The sequence below is a fragment of the Gambusia affinis genome, linkage group LG24 (genome assembly GCF_019740435.1).
Source record: "Gambusia affinis linkage group LG24, SWU_Gaff_1.0, whole genome shotgun sequence".
Classification (NCBI taxonomy): domain Eukaryota; kingdom Metazoa; phylum Chordata; class Actinopteri; order Cyprinodontiformes; family Poeciliidae; genus Gambusia; species Gambusia affinis.
In genome coordinates, this window is record NC_057891.1 from 10,099,137 (window position 1) to 10,113,868 (window position 14,732).

Genomic DNA, 14,732 nt, shown 5'->3' on the forward strand with positions numbered 1-14,732 from the left:
TCAAGTCTATTATGTTCATTCATTCATGGCTGAGGTGGGACAAGAGGAGGAGGATCAAATCCTTTGCAGAGGAAGAAAACAGGCCCAACATGTCTTCAGGAGATTCTTTTAAATGCATTTTGATCGTCATATTTCATCATTGTTCTTAAACAAATGATAAGAGGCAGAACTTCTCTCTTCTACTGCCTGACATCAGCTACAAAGTGGCTTAGGAAACCCAAAGTCAGACAGTTTAAAGGAAAATTTCCCCACTATTCTAGCATTTAGAAGAAAAATCGTCAAAAATAATTAGATTGGTTACTCAAATGACACAAAGCAGAAAATATTTCGTCATATTTAGTCTCAGACATTGTGACAATGTCTTTTTCGTAAAGTTTTATTGATTTTCTCGAAATATTACTGAAATTATAAAGAAATTATTAGATTGAGTGAGTTCTTATGTTTTAACTGTTTCTTACCGTCAACTCTTAACATTTAACATAGAAAGTACTCCTGGATCATCGCCTCTGTGTTTTTGTGTATGCTTCATCTTAAACCCAGAGTCAGGTGAGCCAAGACAGCTGCCAACAATAGGACCAGTTCTGGTTTTGCTGGAGGTTTCTTCCAGTGAAAGGCGAATTTTCCAATCTAATGTCACCACATTTATGTTCAATATTAGAGATTCCTTCAGAAGTTAGTGTCTTGATGCAGCTGACTGAGTTTCCTCAGGAAACTTCCTAAATGGAATAATAAATGTAACTGTTGCTAGAGTTTGGATTGAACGTCTGTACATTTCTATATAAAATATTGGCCCTTTTTGTTTTTAAAGAACTTGGAGAAACTGAATTGAATTGTGAATTTACCCTGGCTGCTCAGTAGGAGGCAGTGTCGAATGAAGTGGGCCTGTTCAATGACTGAGCAGCAAAGCTCTAGCAGTACATGAAAGAGTTTGACAGACATAAAATGAAACACAGGACAAAGGTTCACTATACTTTATTTGTCTTCATCTCTGATGAAATAAAGGTGGGTGAACTGATGAAAGGCTTGCTAAACATCAGGTTGAGCATTTTACATCAACATGAGATCCTATAGAGTATTTAAGGTACCAGCATTAGGCAGAGTTAGATAGGTTTTTTGAAATGAAAAGAATTTGATCTGCCTGTGACAAGTTTAGGTTACTTCCAAGTTTCCATTGAAAGGTTGCATGGACTTTAGCACTTAACATGATGACCTTCTAGAAAGGAGTACAGCATTGCTTCTCCAACTCACTTTGGTATTGCCTTTATACTTTTAAAAGATTCCGCAAAGAAACAAAAATGTACATCTGCATAAATATAAAAGTTTTCCCACCATGTTTAGATGACTCACACATTCAGCGTTACACCACAATGCTGTTTGAAATCCAGCAGAGAGAGAGAAAAAAAAAGGAACAAGAAATGTTAAAAACAAGTCAGCACCATTGCCCCAACAGCAGACTAAAGTGTCCAACAGCCTGTACACACAAGTCTACATTCAAGGCAAACAAACAAAAAAAAAAGGAAAAAAAAAGAAAAATATTTTGAACCCAAGCAGTAAAACCCACAAGAGGAAAAATAGAATAAAGCATCTCATGATCAGCAGTAAAAGACACAAAGGGGAAAAGGTTCCTTGGACCACAGCTTTCCTTACATATATCAGAAGAGTGAACCGCCTGTTTGAATTCATGGCGTTAATGGAAGTGTGCTTTGGTTTCAGGCACACCAAGAACTGCTCCAGATGCATAGAGGGAAAGTGCATTTTAGAGGGACCAGATTCACCAAGTCCTGCTCTCTCCAAAATCACCACAAGGCAACAATATGTAGAGGGGACAAGCGGGATGAATTACACTCTTCAGTGATGTCCCATGGCTTGTGGGATACTCATTTACATTGGAATAACTAGACGTTTATTGGCCCTATTGCTAATTTCTTCTCTAAATTTAAGTCTAAAGGCTAGAAAGAGGTGCAGAAGCTAGTAATGAAGGCTGATTACCACAACGCCCCAACAAGCATTTCCTTTCATCGGTTTAAGACTAGTGAGGGTTGACTCATCCCTTTGCATGTGCGGTACCGTTTAAAGGGATGTGTGGGGAGAGATGGGGGGTGCTATATTCCGGATGGTCATGAGTCAACCTGGATCTTGATGTCAAAGCGTCCCTGGTAGCGGTCCTTCTCGTTGTAGTAGATGTTTTCTCCAAACACTTTGCACTCGATGCGCAGTTCAGTGTTCCGGGTCAGGTTGGTGAACTGCAGCGCCACCAGTGGCTGGAGGTATTGGGGTTGATGCCGCTTGCCGTAGTAGGGGTAATACTGCAGAGGGAAGCCCTCGCCTATTCCGAAATATTTGATCTCCCCGATTTTATCAGCATCCTCCTCTCTCTGGGATGTGGGAAAAAAGAAATGCATTGATTTGGAGAAAAAAAAGAGGGAAAAGGGTGTTTATAAGATAGAAAAAAGTTAAAAAGGATTTGATACCTTGTTAGTGCAGTAGAGAGGGATGACGTTGGCCTGGACTTTGGGCTGTGCCTCTTCAGGAATGCTGTCATTGTTGCCGGGAGGCTAAAGAAGATAAATCATAGACGTCTTAAAATGAAAGAAGCAAAGACAGCATGACAGAAGGTGGAGTGGGCAGACATGTGGGAAAAAGTTACAATCCAGAAAGAACTTGAACAATTTAAGAAGGAAAGATAAAGAAAGAAAAGAAGGATGAAAAGAAAAAAGTAGGATATAAAAGGAAAATGGCAGCAAAGATAAGGTAGGAAGGAGATGACTAAGGAAGATATAAAGGACCCAGAAGGAAATGTGGATGTAGGACATCAAACATAGAAGTAGTGAGTAGTAGTAAGAGCAGAAGTACCCTGGGACGAAAGTTGACGATCCGGTTGAGCTTCACAATCAGGCATGGCTTGCCATCCTTGAAACCAAAATCATTGTCTTCAAGGCCGGAGCAAGGACCCAGCAGAGTCCTGGAGAACCTGCAAGCCTTAACGCCACCCATGTCACTCTCCAAGTCACCTCTATGCTTGTAATCTGCAGGTTGTTCTGAAAGGGCCAGTGGAATAGGACAGTTGGACATAGAAGCTGTTTTGTTTTTCTGCCTGTTTCTCAAACATCCTTTCAAAGAATAAAAGGAAGCCTACCTCCACAATCCTCAAACAACATGTTGTTGCTCTGAATGCTGTCATCATATTGTTTCATGAAGTCCCTCAGAGCTTTGACGTAAGGCAGGTAGGTCTCAGACTCCCTCATGTTGAAGAACACCTCAGATTTGTCAGAACGTGGGGTGTGTGAAAGGCCTGCAGGGGGCACCAAAGAAGCAGAGTTATTAATGACAGCCGCTTCCCACAGATAGATGACCGGATCCTTCAAACCTGCCCGAAACAGAACAAGATGCTGTCAGATAAGCAAACACCCCATACAACTTCAACACTCTTTGTTGCTGAAGTTGTTACAGCTGGAGGGGAACTCTTTGTATTCTCTAAGAAAACACACTATAGATTGGAGTTACACCTGCTGGTCAGTAGGTGGCATTGTGTTCCGTCAAATGAAGTGGTTGAAAGGAACATCTCTGAGAAACAACACATCCTGTTTAGTACCAGGTTTTAAGTGATGGACGTGAACAGTTCCATGTCTGAAGTGATGAAGAAGTGAGCTGCCAACTTCAGCAGATAACAGGAAACTGAAAAGAGTAGTTCAGTTTGAATCTTTTATGCATTCAACATTTTCTGCTATGCAACATTGTGGACACAGAAATATAAGCTAAAGGAATTAGCACTAGCTGTGCTGAGTGCTAATATAGGACACTAAAAGACAGCTTACAAATTGATTTTAAATCTTTTTCCACATCTATGAAAGCCTGAAAAAATACCAGTCTCAATCCCCAGACTCTGTAGGAACCCATCAAAAACCTGATCACCCCAAACTTTAAACACAGCTGACTGCCACTTGGCCTCCGATTGGCCCAGTTACCCTCAGGTGTGCCCAACCTGCTTTGGCAACCACACTGCAGAGTGTGGCGTCTGGGGAGGCTGCGATGGGACCAAACAAAACAACATGCAACAATGCTGATTATGGTCAGAAGGAGCTCAGGTCAATAAATGTTAGACAGAGGGTTAGGGTTAGGCTTCACTTCCCCAGATTAACACTAGTTTCCTCAAAAGATTATTTTCCCAGAACCTTTTATGTCAGCAGGATTAATAAAAGCTACATCTTCTGATCCACCGAGTAAGCTTCACATCGATATAAAATTACAAAATCTCAGCTGGAAATGAAGCAAATTGATCCTTCCATAAGGCTATAATTTTACATTACTCAGCAAACATCTCAGACACCATTTTCTTACAGATTAGACAGAATATGGGTGGCCAGCTCTTACCAGGGGGTGCAACTCTGTCCTGCCAGGTGGGCTTGTTCTCACTCAAGGTCATCAACATGGCCTGGATGGTGCCAATGAAGACCCCCGCCAGGAGGCCGTAGAAAATGACGTAGAAGAGTGCAATTTTGACTGCAGGAGAGAAAAAGATAGAGCTTAGAGTCACTGTTCAGAGAGCAACACAAGAGGAGCGCGATCCCTCACCAACACATCTGTTCTGCAGAGAAAACCACTCGGAAAATACCCTGACGAGGCATTCTGAGCCTCTTTTAATCTATGAAGGGACATGCGCTTGGGAACATGAGGAAGTGGAAAAAAGTTGCAAAAGAGAAATAAAGGAGCATGCAGCAGTCAACTAATAATTCTCCTACTGAATGATGCAGAGTGACATCACTGCAGCACTTTAATGTTCTGCAAGAGAACATGAAGCTGTGGCAGCCAGTCATCAGCAGCCTCAAGCTCTTTTTGCTGCATGAAGGAAGGTCATCAGGTCATGGTGGAACATTACTTGTACCAGTGACCAGCAGATCTGGTCACTGATCTTGACTGTTTTTGCTTAATTTTGCCAGTACTAGTGCTGAAAATTGTAGTTAAAACCTAAAGTTAATGAGAGCATCTCATAATATCTGGGGGAAACTTCTCATTTATGAGCAGCACATCTTAAATGGGACCAAAGAAGTTGACCTTCGATCCACAGTACTGCGCATGTCAGATTTCTCTCATGCATCAGCACTTTCAGGTGTCCTCAGAAGGACAAATGACCCCTCCCCTCCCAGAGGATGGAAGCGGGATGCAAATGATGCGGACCCCAGCTGGGGCTCGTGCAGAGAGCCTCCCCGCTTGCTGTCATGTTAGCCAGGTGTTCCCGTTTGTCCGCGGCGTGACATTAAGAAGCGGCTAGCGCATGCGCAGTGGCGGTGATAAGGGAAAGGAGAGCAGAAAGGTCGCAGAGAGGTAATCAGTCGTATTCGGTTGTGTCCCGGTGACACCTGATCAGGGGAAGGACGCCGATAGAGATCCATAAACCGACTTTTCGCTTCGGTTCCGTCCAGGCCCCGTCACCTTGAGTCACCTTGGACTGTTGAATGCAGTTTTAAACCTTAGACATCTCATTCCAGGGGAGTATTAAAAACGTAAAAGTTGACGTTTCCCTAACAACCAACACGCTCTGTGTCAGCGCCTGTACAATAAGGAGGAACAAACGTATCTTAACCAACAAGATGCGTTTTATACATTTTTATAATAAAAATAAAATATTTAGAGCTAGCGGAGAGCTTCAGAAATAAGTCATGCAGAGAGAGAACAGGGAAACGTTGTCAAACTTCGCATCAATTGTGTTTGTTCTAGAAAACAGCAGATCAAACAGGTGGCGGCACATCGCGGCACGCGCTCACATTCAGCTGATGATGGGAGAAGAGAAAAGTGGCCATTCAGCACAAATACTCACACCAGCTTCCCCCGGTTCGCCCCAGCAGCTCCCCCCTCTCTGAATTCCACAGGAACTCCTTCCAGCCGCCGTCATCTTTGTTGGAGGGCATTTTGCCTGCTTTTTTTTTCTTCTTCTATCACTCGTTCCCCGGCGGACTCCCTCCGTCTGCCTCCCAGCCTCAGAGTAGTGGAAGAGGTACCAAGGTTATCGCTGGACTCCCATATATAAACCCCACGCTTCTTGACTCCGCCCGAAAACTCCGGACAACTTACCTAGTGGTGCTTACTGAGCGCCAGGGGCCAATTAAGGAGCGGAGACGCAGTGCGTCGATCTGACGTCAGGACCATGGACAAAAACCATTATAGAAGTATACATTAATAATAATTTTTAAAAAGATTATAGACATATATGCTTGGTGACAAAATGTGACGGTATAGTGTTACATTAAACTAGACTTTAAACTTTAGATATAAAGCATCTCTAGTTTGTAGAGTAAGAGATCTTCCTGTTCAGGTTAAATCAATTCATGCCAACTGTTATGGAGCACACACAAAGCCAGATTACAGTCCTCAAACCTACAATTGAGTGTGATGGTGGTTCCTCTAAAACAATAATTACTGAGCAAACAATGTCTTCATCTAATCCCCATAATGAAGTGAAAAGTAGTTTTTTTCAGCTTGTTCTTGTGTTGCTCACCTTTTTATTTTCTATCTGTTTAACGTGGTGGGCGTCCATAACTGTGCCTGTATGCAAACCTTCTAATCAGATATCCTGCACTACCTTCCTACCACAGGTATAATAAAAATAATAACCAAAGTACTGTCATCTATAGTGAACGCTTAAAATGAACTACATAGTTTGGGTTAAATTTGAGAGCAACTAAAGTTGTCATGGTTAGAGAACCACCACGTGCCCACTACTCATTAACATGCTCACATGTTAATGGCACAAGTCTGGGTAATTATTTCAGTTTTACACTCTTGCCAGGTGTGTGGGTTATAAAAGTTCACTCATACAGTGTAGAACTGCTCAGAAGTGTGTGGCCATGTGGGTGTCTTACGCTTATGCGTTTGTTTGGATGTAAACATGTGTGCGTAAGTGTGAATGGATTTCACACATGGTGGTTTTACCTTTAAATATCAGCTCAAGGACAAGGGAAGTCAAATCTCTAATGTCTTGCTACAACATGACTTTGAAAGAACTAAAATCCGGCATTCCACTTTATTATTTTTGCCAAATTTGAAATTTGAGAAATATTTGCTGAATTCAAAAGTTATTACTGTATAAAATAAAAGCTTGTGCAAAGGTCACTTTGATACTCTTATCTCTCCTTTTGATCTCTCCACTAAGTCAAAACTGAAACTTTATAAACACAAGACGGTCTAGATTTACTAAATGCCTCAATAATAAAAAAGAGATTTTCATCTCTAATGATTTTCATCTCTGAAAATGAAAATTTTTAGAATACTTCATCATAAGTTAGACTTGGGTCTAACTTCTGATTAGACCAAAGTCAGAAGTTAGAAGTTAGACCCAAGGATGACCCAGACGGGAGAAGATCCACATTTCTGTCCCAAGTTATTTAAATGACAGTCTAACTGTCTGTGAAGTTCTGCCTTCCACAGTATATGTAAATATCTTATTAATTTGTAGTTGGTAGACGTTCCATGATGGGCTGGAGATGCTTCCTTGCTCTGCTTTCTATGATAGGCCGATATTACTGTCATTAGCGCTGTGTTTAGTCTTTCTTCTTTTTTTCCTCAGCAGGTATCCTTTGATCTGAAGTTCTCATATCTGTTTTCTTCTTTCTGGCATACTTTCACTGCCCAACATGTTGAGGTGGATACATTCTGAGTCTGGCTCTGCAGGAGGTCTCCTCCAGTAAAGTGCCGTTCTTTCTCCTAAATGTTGCTCTCCAATTGGATTGGATTGAACTGTGGACTAAGGTGACACTACAATTAGTTGATTGTGAATATGATGTTTTTCTGGGTCTGTGTTGGACTTTTGCAAAAATGTGTGGAATTGTTGTGACTCCCAGGAGTAACATATAGAAAATTATTTTGCCATTACACAATCAAATTTTTATTAAATACTTTGAAACTGATCCTACTACTACAAAAATAAATATATCTAAAATTAGCTAGTGTTTTAGCTGTACTTTCCACCATTTGTTATTGTTGACAGAAGAAAAGGTCAGATAATTCCTGGGAACCATGCAGATCCAAACTGGACCATAATTTGCGCTGCTCCAATCTTCATCTATTATGTTTGATAAGAAGCTGTCACGTGACGGAACTGATTACCAACCCAGGCTGGTGATGTCCTTATAATGATACAGCTCGGTGTCTGAAAGGTTCTACGCCCTGTTACAACTGCCAACTATTGTCAGTTTGTATACACTATAAACACTTGCGGTGTGGAATGATGTGAGGAGCGAGGAGAATCAAGGTGAAAGGGACTCAACCTGTTTTGGGCCTACCCCAGTTTCATGTGGAGCAAGGCTTTTTCATGTGGAGGTGTCGCACTGAAGGAAGATAGTTTATGCATAACATAATAAACATCCTACCTGAACTTGGTTACTTTTTTTTTCCAGGAAACAACTCAGAACAGGCTATGAAAGGTAAAGGTGAAAAAAATTTGAGATTTAAGTTGATGGAAACTGTCCAGGAGCAAATTCTTTAGTCTTGAGTTGTTTCAGTTTAATGTTAGTCATTCATTGGACCCAATGAACTTTTCACCCACACAGAGTCTAAAACTACATTATCAGAGTCATGCAATACGACGATTAAATTTGACAGTATTTGTAAATTAATATACATATACATTAATAACTAGAATAAGAAAAGAGGACAGAAAGAATTAATATATATCATTATCAACACCCAGCTTTAGGGAGTAAACATATATTATTATCAACATATACATTTCTTCCCTGTTCGTAATATTGAAACTATATATTTACTGCATAACCTTTCCTGCTTTGGGTCTGTTTGGATCAACCAAATGACTTCTGTTTGATGAATGTAAGGAGAATTACAACAGGCCTTTGTAGTGCTTTCTTTGCTTGAGCCTAATAACGGAGATAATTGTTTTAATGCTTTCTTTAAATTTAGATATACAGTACAGTTATCATGCCTATAAATGTTTGGGAAAGCCATGCCATAAGCTTCAAAAATTGGTCTTCCAAATCGGGTTTCGTAAGGACAACAAGGTCAGTGTTTTGGAGTGGCCATCATAAAGAAAACCAAAGAAAATCAGTGGTTGGTGCAAAAAAGGTGTGTGTGAGAGCAAGGAGACCTAGAAACAGGAAATCAAAAAGTTCCAGCAGTTCTGTCAGAACAAATGGGACAAACAACAACAGCAATTAAAGGTAATTCTACCAAACACAGAGGGAGTGGTTGGAAACGTCTGTTCTTATTCTGGCATTTAGCAATCAGACTCAATGGAGGAAGTCTGACTGATCTAAAACAGGAAAAGTTTTGTCTGATTGATTACGTCTCTTATTACATTACCTTTTGGCAGGGATAAATTATAAAGACGTCTTTGTTACATTTCATATGTGTCCTAAAACTCCTCCACAGAAGCTCTCTGTGTAAAAAACATTTTCAGATATTAGTCAGGATGTTGTGGGTCTGTGCTGCTTACATATCAACAATCCTTCACTGACAAGAGTCAACTACCAATTCATTGTAACAGCCCTTCAAGTTAAATACTACTATATACTTGATTACGACTCAATGTGAAACCAACACTAAGTAGTGCATAATTGTGAAGTTAAAAGCCAATAATTCTTTTCAGCATTTTTTTTTTTACAAGAAATTTCTAAAAGGTGGAGTGTGTATTAGTGTTTAATTGTTTTATTGTCACTGTAATCACTCCTTGTTTTTGTGTTGAGGTTTTAGTGAAGTGACAGTTTGTTTAGGGTTACGGCTCCATCCTATTAGCAGCAGGATATCCAGCTGTTAATTTTAAAGGAAATTATAAAATGAAATACTAAGTCCAGAGTTTGTAGGAAGATCACTTTTCCAAAAGCCAGAGTGAATGTGTTGCTAAAGGTAGCTGGAGACGTTCAAAGCGTCTGACCTTGACTATTCACTGACGAACGTAAATATGTCCTGTGGAGCTGTTTACAGATTAAACACTCAGATGAAAATCATGTTTTTCCTATAGGATATCTCTCTGCAAGTGTTCTTCATGAAGTCTTATAACTGAAATTTTTTATATCGTAGGCTTTCTAAGTCAAGCTACTTTACTAAGTGTTGTCTTTTGATTTGAGGTAAGGTAGCATTGGAATGAGGAGAATATTTTTATTTTCTACTCTGGTTGTGGCATGTTTACTCTGCTTCAAGCCTCTTCACAAATGTTCCTATGAACATGTTCCAGGCCCGTGCTCTCCCTGTTCTCCATGTGCTCCCTGTTCTCCCTGTTCTGGTGGAGGGTTGGTTCCGGTAGCTCCGGTTCGCTCCTGCAGCTCAGAGAAATGAATAATAAAAATCAGCTGACAAAGGTTTCTGGAGTTGTGAACATGGCAGTGAGAGGCAAGGGGTTATATCTGCATTGAGGTGTTCTGTTTATCTGAGCTGGTGACATCACCTGCAGTCTGGACAGGTAACATGTGACAACAAGGAAAACTGACAGCTACCAGCCGCCAACGCGTAGAAATAAACATCCGACTGGATTCGTGGAAACACACTGGTTCTGTGGAGGCAAACAGGTTCAGATTGGTGCTATTACTGGTTTCAGCTGTTCTACTATCACTCAAGTCACTGGCCTACGTTCTCACACTTCAGTCACTTGATGTCTAACTTGGAATTCCCAAACTAGACACGACAGTGTGAGACAGAATCGACAAGGACCCGACAAAGACACAAAAACACAGGTGAGATCAAATACACAGATCAGGGAACAAGACACACCTCGGAACAATCAAGGGGAAGAAAGGACAACATGGAGGCTCAAAAGACACAGAAACCTAAAATAAACATGCAGAAAAACTCAAATCCTTACAATTTTTAAATAATTTCTCCACTGTTTAATCTTATTGATGAGTTATCAACAATGCAGAGCAGTTGTGATTGCCTTAATCTGTAACTCAGGACATAAACCCGCTAAAATATTTCAACTTTATTTATTAAAATCTCTTTAAAAGGCTTTGATAGCATCATGTGAAATATCACTATTTCTATTGCAACCAGCATATCTGGTCCATAGAAGGACAGAAAATTGAAGCACATAAAACTTTAATAACGTCAAAGTTGTTAAAGGATCAAAATGAAAATTTAAAATGTTGTTTCTGAAAAGTCTTAAGTTAATGTGTTGTGAAGACAAAAAAAGTATCTGCATTTATTTACGTTTCCACAGTTCATGCCAGTTTTCTAAATCCTAACCAATGTGTTAGTGGGTACAAAGTATTACTTTGACAGGACTGGAAGTTGTTGCTATTTTGGAACACAGAGGAGCTCAAAAACTGCAGGTTCTGTATGTCCTTCAGCTGCAAAACAAACCCACATCAGTAGCTTCTCACCACCTGCATTAGTTAGTATAAATGTTTCTACTGTGTGAGGTTTTTACAAAATCAAGATGTTTAATCTGATGTGAAACAAAACAAAGTTATTTTAAAAATAACAGTTTTGCAAGCAGATTGCTGCTCTCATTAAAGCAGTCTAGAACAGAAAAATGTCTAACTTTTATGTTAATCAAACAACTTACTGGCAAAATGGATCATTTAGCTAACATTTAGCTAATCAGAAATGTACAATATTACAGTAGACCAATTAACAAACATCTATTAAAATCTGAATCACAGCATTAATATTACGTGAAGTGAAGGTACAGTGTTAAAAAATGTTGCTCGTAGAGTGTTTTCTATCACACTTTTTTCTTCCACCCAACTTTCCATGAGCAATTTAGAGGTGAAAGTTATAACCTGCAGTTGTTTGAGTTTGTAAACCCTTTGATGCTTTTACAGATTTCAGCCATGTGAATATTTCTCCAGGTGGAACGCTGATATCCAAACCCTTTTGGGCAAACATGATGTCATGATGCAGTGAAGGTGGCAACTAGATATGGTGGCTAACATTTCATTTGCTGCTGTACTCAATTATGCTTATAGAAGCAGGTTGACTGGAATGTAGGAAATCTCACCAATTAAATAATAGAAAAGCATAAAGTCAATTTATGATGATCAGGTAGTTTAAAACTCTGATTCCATGATAACATTCTGGCATATTAAACAGGACTGAGGGCAAGCAGAGTGTTTATTGTTAATGGTTCGTGTCCCAGTGTAACATACACTCTCGCTATTAAACTTTCATTGTTTTTCCTTGTGCCGTTGTGTGTCAGAGATCCAGACCACAACATGAGAACACCCAACTGCTCAGTGTTGTGGTTCTACATGGGTAACTGTTGAAAAGTTTTCCTCTGGAAACAAAATAATCCACACGTCACTCATAGGTAGCTACTGCTTACCATAGTGCAAAGTTTACAGGAAGTCAGATAATTGTGATAGTGGCACAAACATCAACATGTCTGTTGCTCAGATAGGTGTTTAACAGATGGGTAGTCACGCAATCAACATTTTACACTAAAGAACTGCTTTTCACTGAGTCTGAAAAATATCCTGGCCGTCTGTAACAGTGATTGGGTTAAATCAGTTATATAATGTCTAAAACACAAGTAGTTCTAAAGGCCAGCTCAGTCCTCCTCTGTAGTAAGTGAGAGTTCCGCCATGTTGTAGTTCTAACCTTCAGTCATTGTAGATCTAAAGAGAAGCTTGGCTCTCTGACAACTTTCAGCCAAATGTCATGTCAGGGAGAAACAGAATTCTATCTGTTTGAAGCAGTCACTTTTTTCTGAAAAAAGCAGTCCAAACAACTCCTTCCCGTTCAGGAATCATAAGTCAGTCACTGCCCTCCCTATGCATTGCTATGGGCAGGCCCCAATAAAAAAATTATCACCAGTTTACAGCTTCTGGTTGAGACGGCTGATGTCCTAACCTTGACTTTCTCCCGTTGTTGGGAGTGTGCTGGACTCTGTGTCTTGCAGCTAGCGTGGTGTGATGCCAGAGCCCCGAGGCAGACCAGGTCTGGTACAGGATCAGTGTGGTCTGGTATTACTGCCTGCTGAAAGGCAGAACGAGAACTGATCCCAGGCTGAGACACAATGGAAACACTGTGAGTCTGTGTTGAGCCAAGATGTCCTCTAAAAACAAGGTGAAAGCAACACTTGAGGACAGCCACTCTGTGTAAGATAGGCTTAATTTTCTCATCATCTAAAGCACTAAATCTTATCAGTTCTCTCTTCCAAGGATTTTTGTGATTAATTTTGAGTTTAAAAAGCACCAAAAGCAGAATTAGAATTTACCCCAGGGTTCTGTTTGAGAGAGTTCCCTATCAGAAGTCCAAAGCTGCTTTCCTGAACTTTCACATATTTCCTATAAAGGTATAGGCTGTTCCAGACTGAAGTAAGGTTACTAATTTCATGTTGACCTCCTTCTTTCTCACATCCTCTACATACTTTACAGCCTTTCGCTAGATCTGCTTCTGTTTCACAACACACTGAATGTTTTGAAAACGGGAATGCTGTTTGAGGTGCAGTGCACCCCCAGCTATAGTCCAATTCTTCAAATTTCTAATTGAACATTTGCCTAGTCATGGATATTTTTGGTGGAACATATCCAAAATATTCCAAAGAAAATGCAGCTTGGGAAGCTGAAATACCTTGGCCAAATCCCAGTTCCTGTTCTAGTCTTTTAAAGATGATAGTGTCAAACTTTTTAATCAGCTGTTTGACAATTAATATGGTGTTCAATAAAATGACCACCCTAGTTTTTGTGTCTCTTGATCCCATTTCTGCTTTCTGAAGCATAAAATGTGTTATTTGGACACATTTCACACCCAAGCTGCATTCAACAGAAATACGGAGTACTTAGCAATGTGGGGTAAGGTGCCCTGTTAAAAGGCACATTAGTGTAAATTCGTGGAGAAAGGTAGAGAATCCATAACTTTGTGACTTTTTGTGTTTTCCTACTTCATATCTTAATCCACCGGTGCCTCCATAACTGTGGTCCATTTAGCTATCAAGGGCCCCTACTTTGAGCCCACCCATACCGGCTAGGCAAAGATAGAGAGGTGTGGTCGACTGCTCCACCAATACAAATGCTTTATTAATTCCACTGATCAGGAGTGTCACTAATTACTAAGAAACCTTATTCATGATGAACTACCTTGTCGTCAAGAATCATGGCCTTCTACGATTCACATCTTAGTCATAACACTACATCCTGCCAAGTCCGGTCCTTCTCCTCACTGTACACAAATATGGAGGCCAGACTTACTCCTCCTGCAGAAATACTGTGAAGGTCAAGCTGACGGGAAGAGTCATCTCTTCACCTGGACAAACCTCACCTTGTCAGAGGAATTGAAACAGGCAAACCACAGGTTCAGCACCAAACAAACAGTCCTATAAAGCCTTTCAGACTCATGCATGTTTCGTTCTTTATTGTGCTTATGTTCTAACTTTTTAGTCTCTTTCAGATTTATATGAATATGTAAGGAATATTAATATGTTCCATAAAGCGCCTTATCTCTAATGCTTCTGAAAACACATTCTCTGAGCTGCAGATTAATGGCTCGATAGAGATCTGAGAAAGGAAAGTCAAGGAGACACTCATGCTTGTTACGGATGACTGAGCCTTCTCTTCAGGACGACAAGATGGTGGCTAGCAGAATCCCACACAGACGGAGGTTTGTTTGGTTTTACTGATTGTTTCGGTGAAATATGTTCCCAGGAATTGGCTAACTGATCTAATCAGCTGTTCTGCTCTAAACATACCCTCCGCAAAAGGGAGTGTAGACTTTGTTCAGCTCTGTCCTGCGCAGGAGTCACCTTGTCACTGCAGAACATTCCCCCACTTCCTGTCCAGCCCTCCCTTTTA

General features: G+C 40.3%; 1 protein-coding gene across 1 annotated transcript; it reads right to left on the reverse strand.

The window, feature by feature from the left end:
* Positions 1–956: 956 nt before the first annotated feature.
* atp1b1b (ATPase Na+/K+ transporting subunit beta 1b) lies at positions 957–6,079 on the reverse strand. Its single transcript, XM_044110122.1, has 6 exons — positions 5,816–6,079; positions 4,372–4,500; positions 3,137–3,292; positions 2,854–3,038; positions 2,472–2,555; positions 957–2,375 (listed from the first exon to the last, which is right to left on the reverse strand). Exons 1-6 carry the CDS (start codon positions 5,904–5,906, stop codon positions 2,118–2,120), a joined length of 903 nt encoding a protein of 300 aa, XP_043966057.1. The 5' UTR covers positions 5,907–6,079; the 3' UTR covers positions 957–2,117.
* Positions 6,080–14,732: the final 8,653 nt, after the last annotated feature.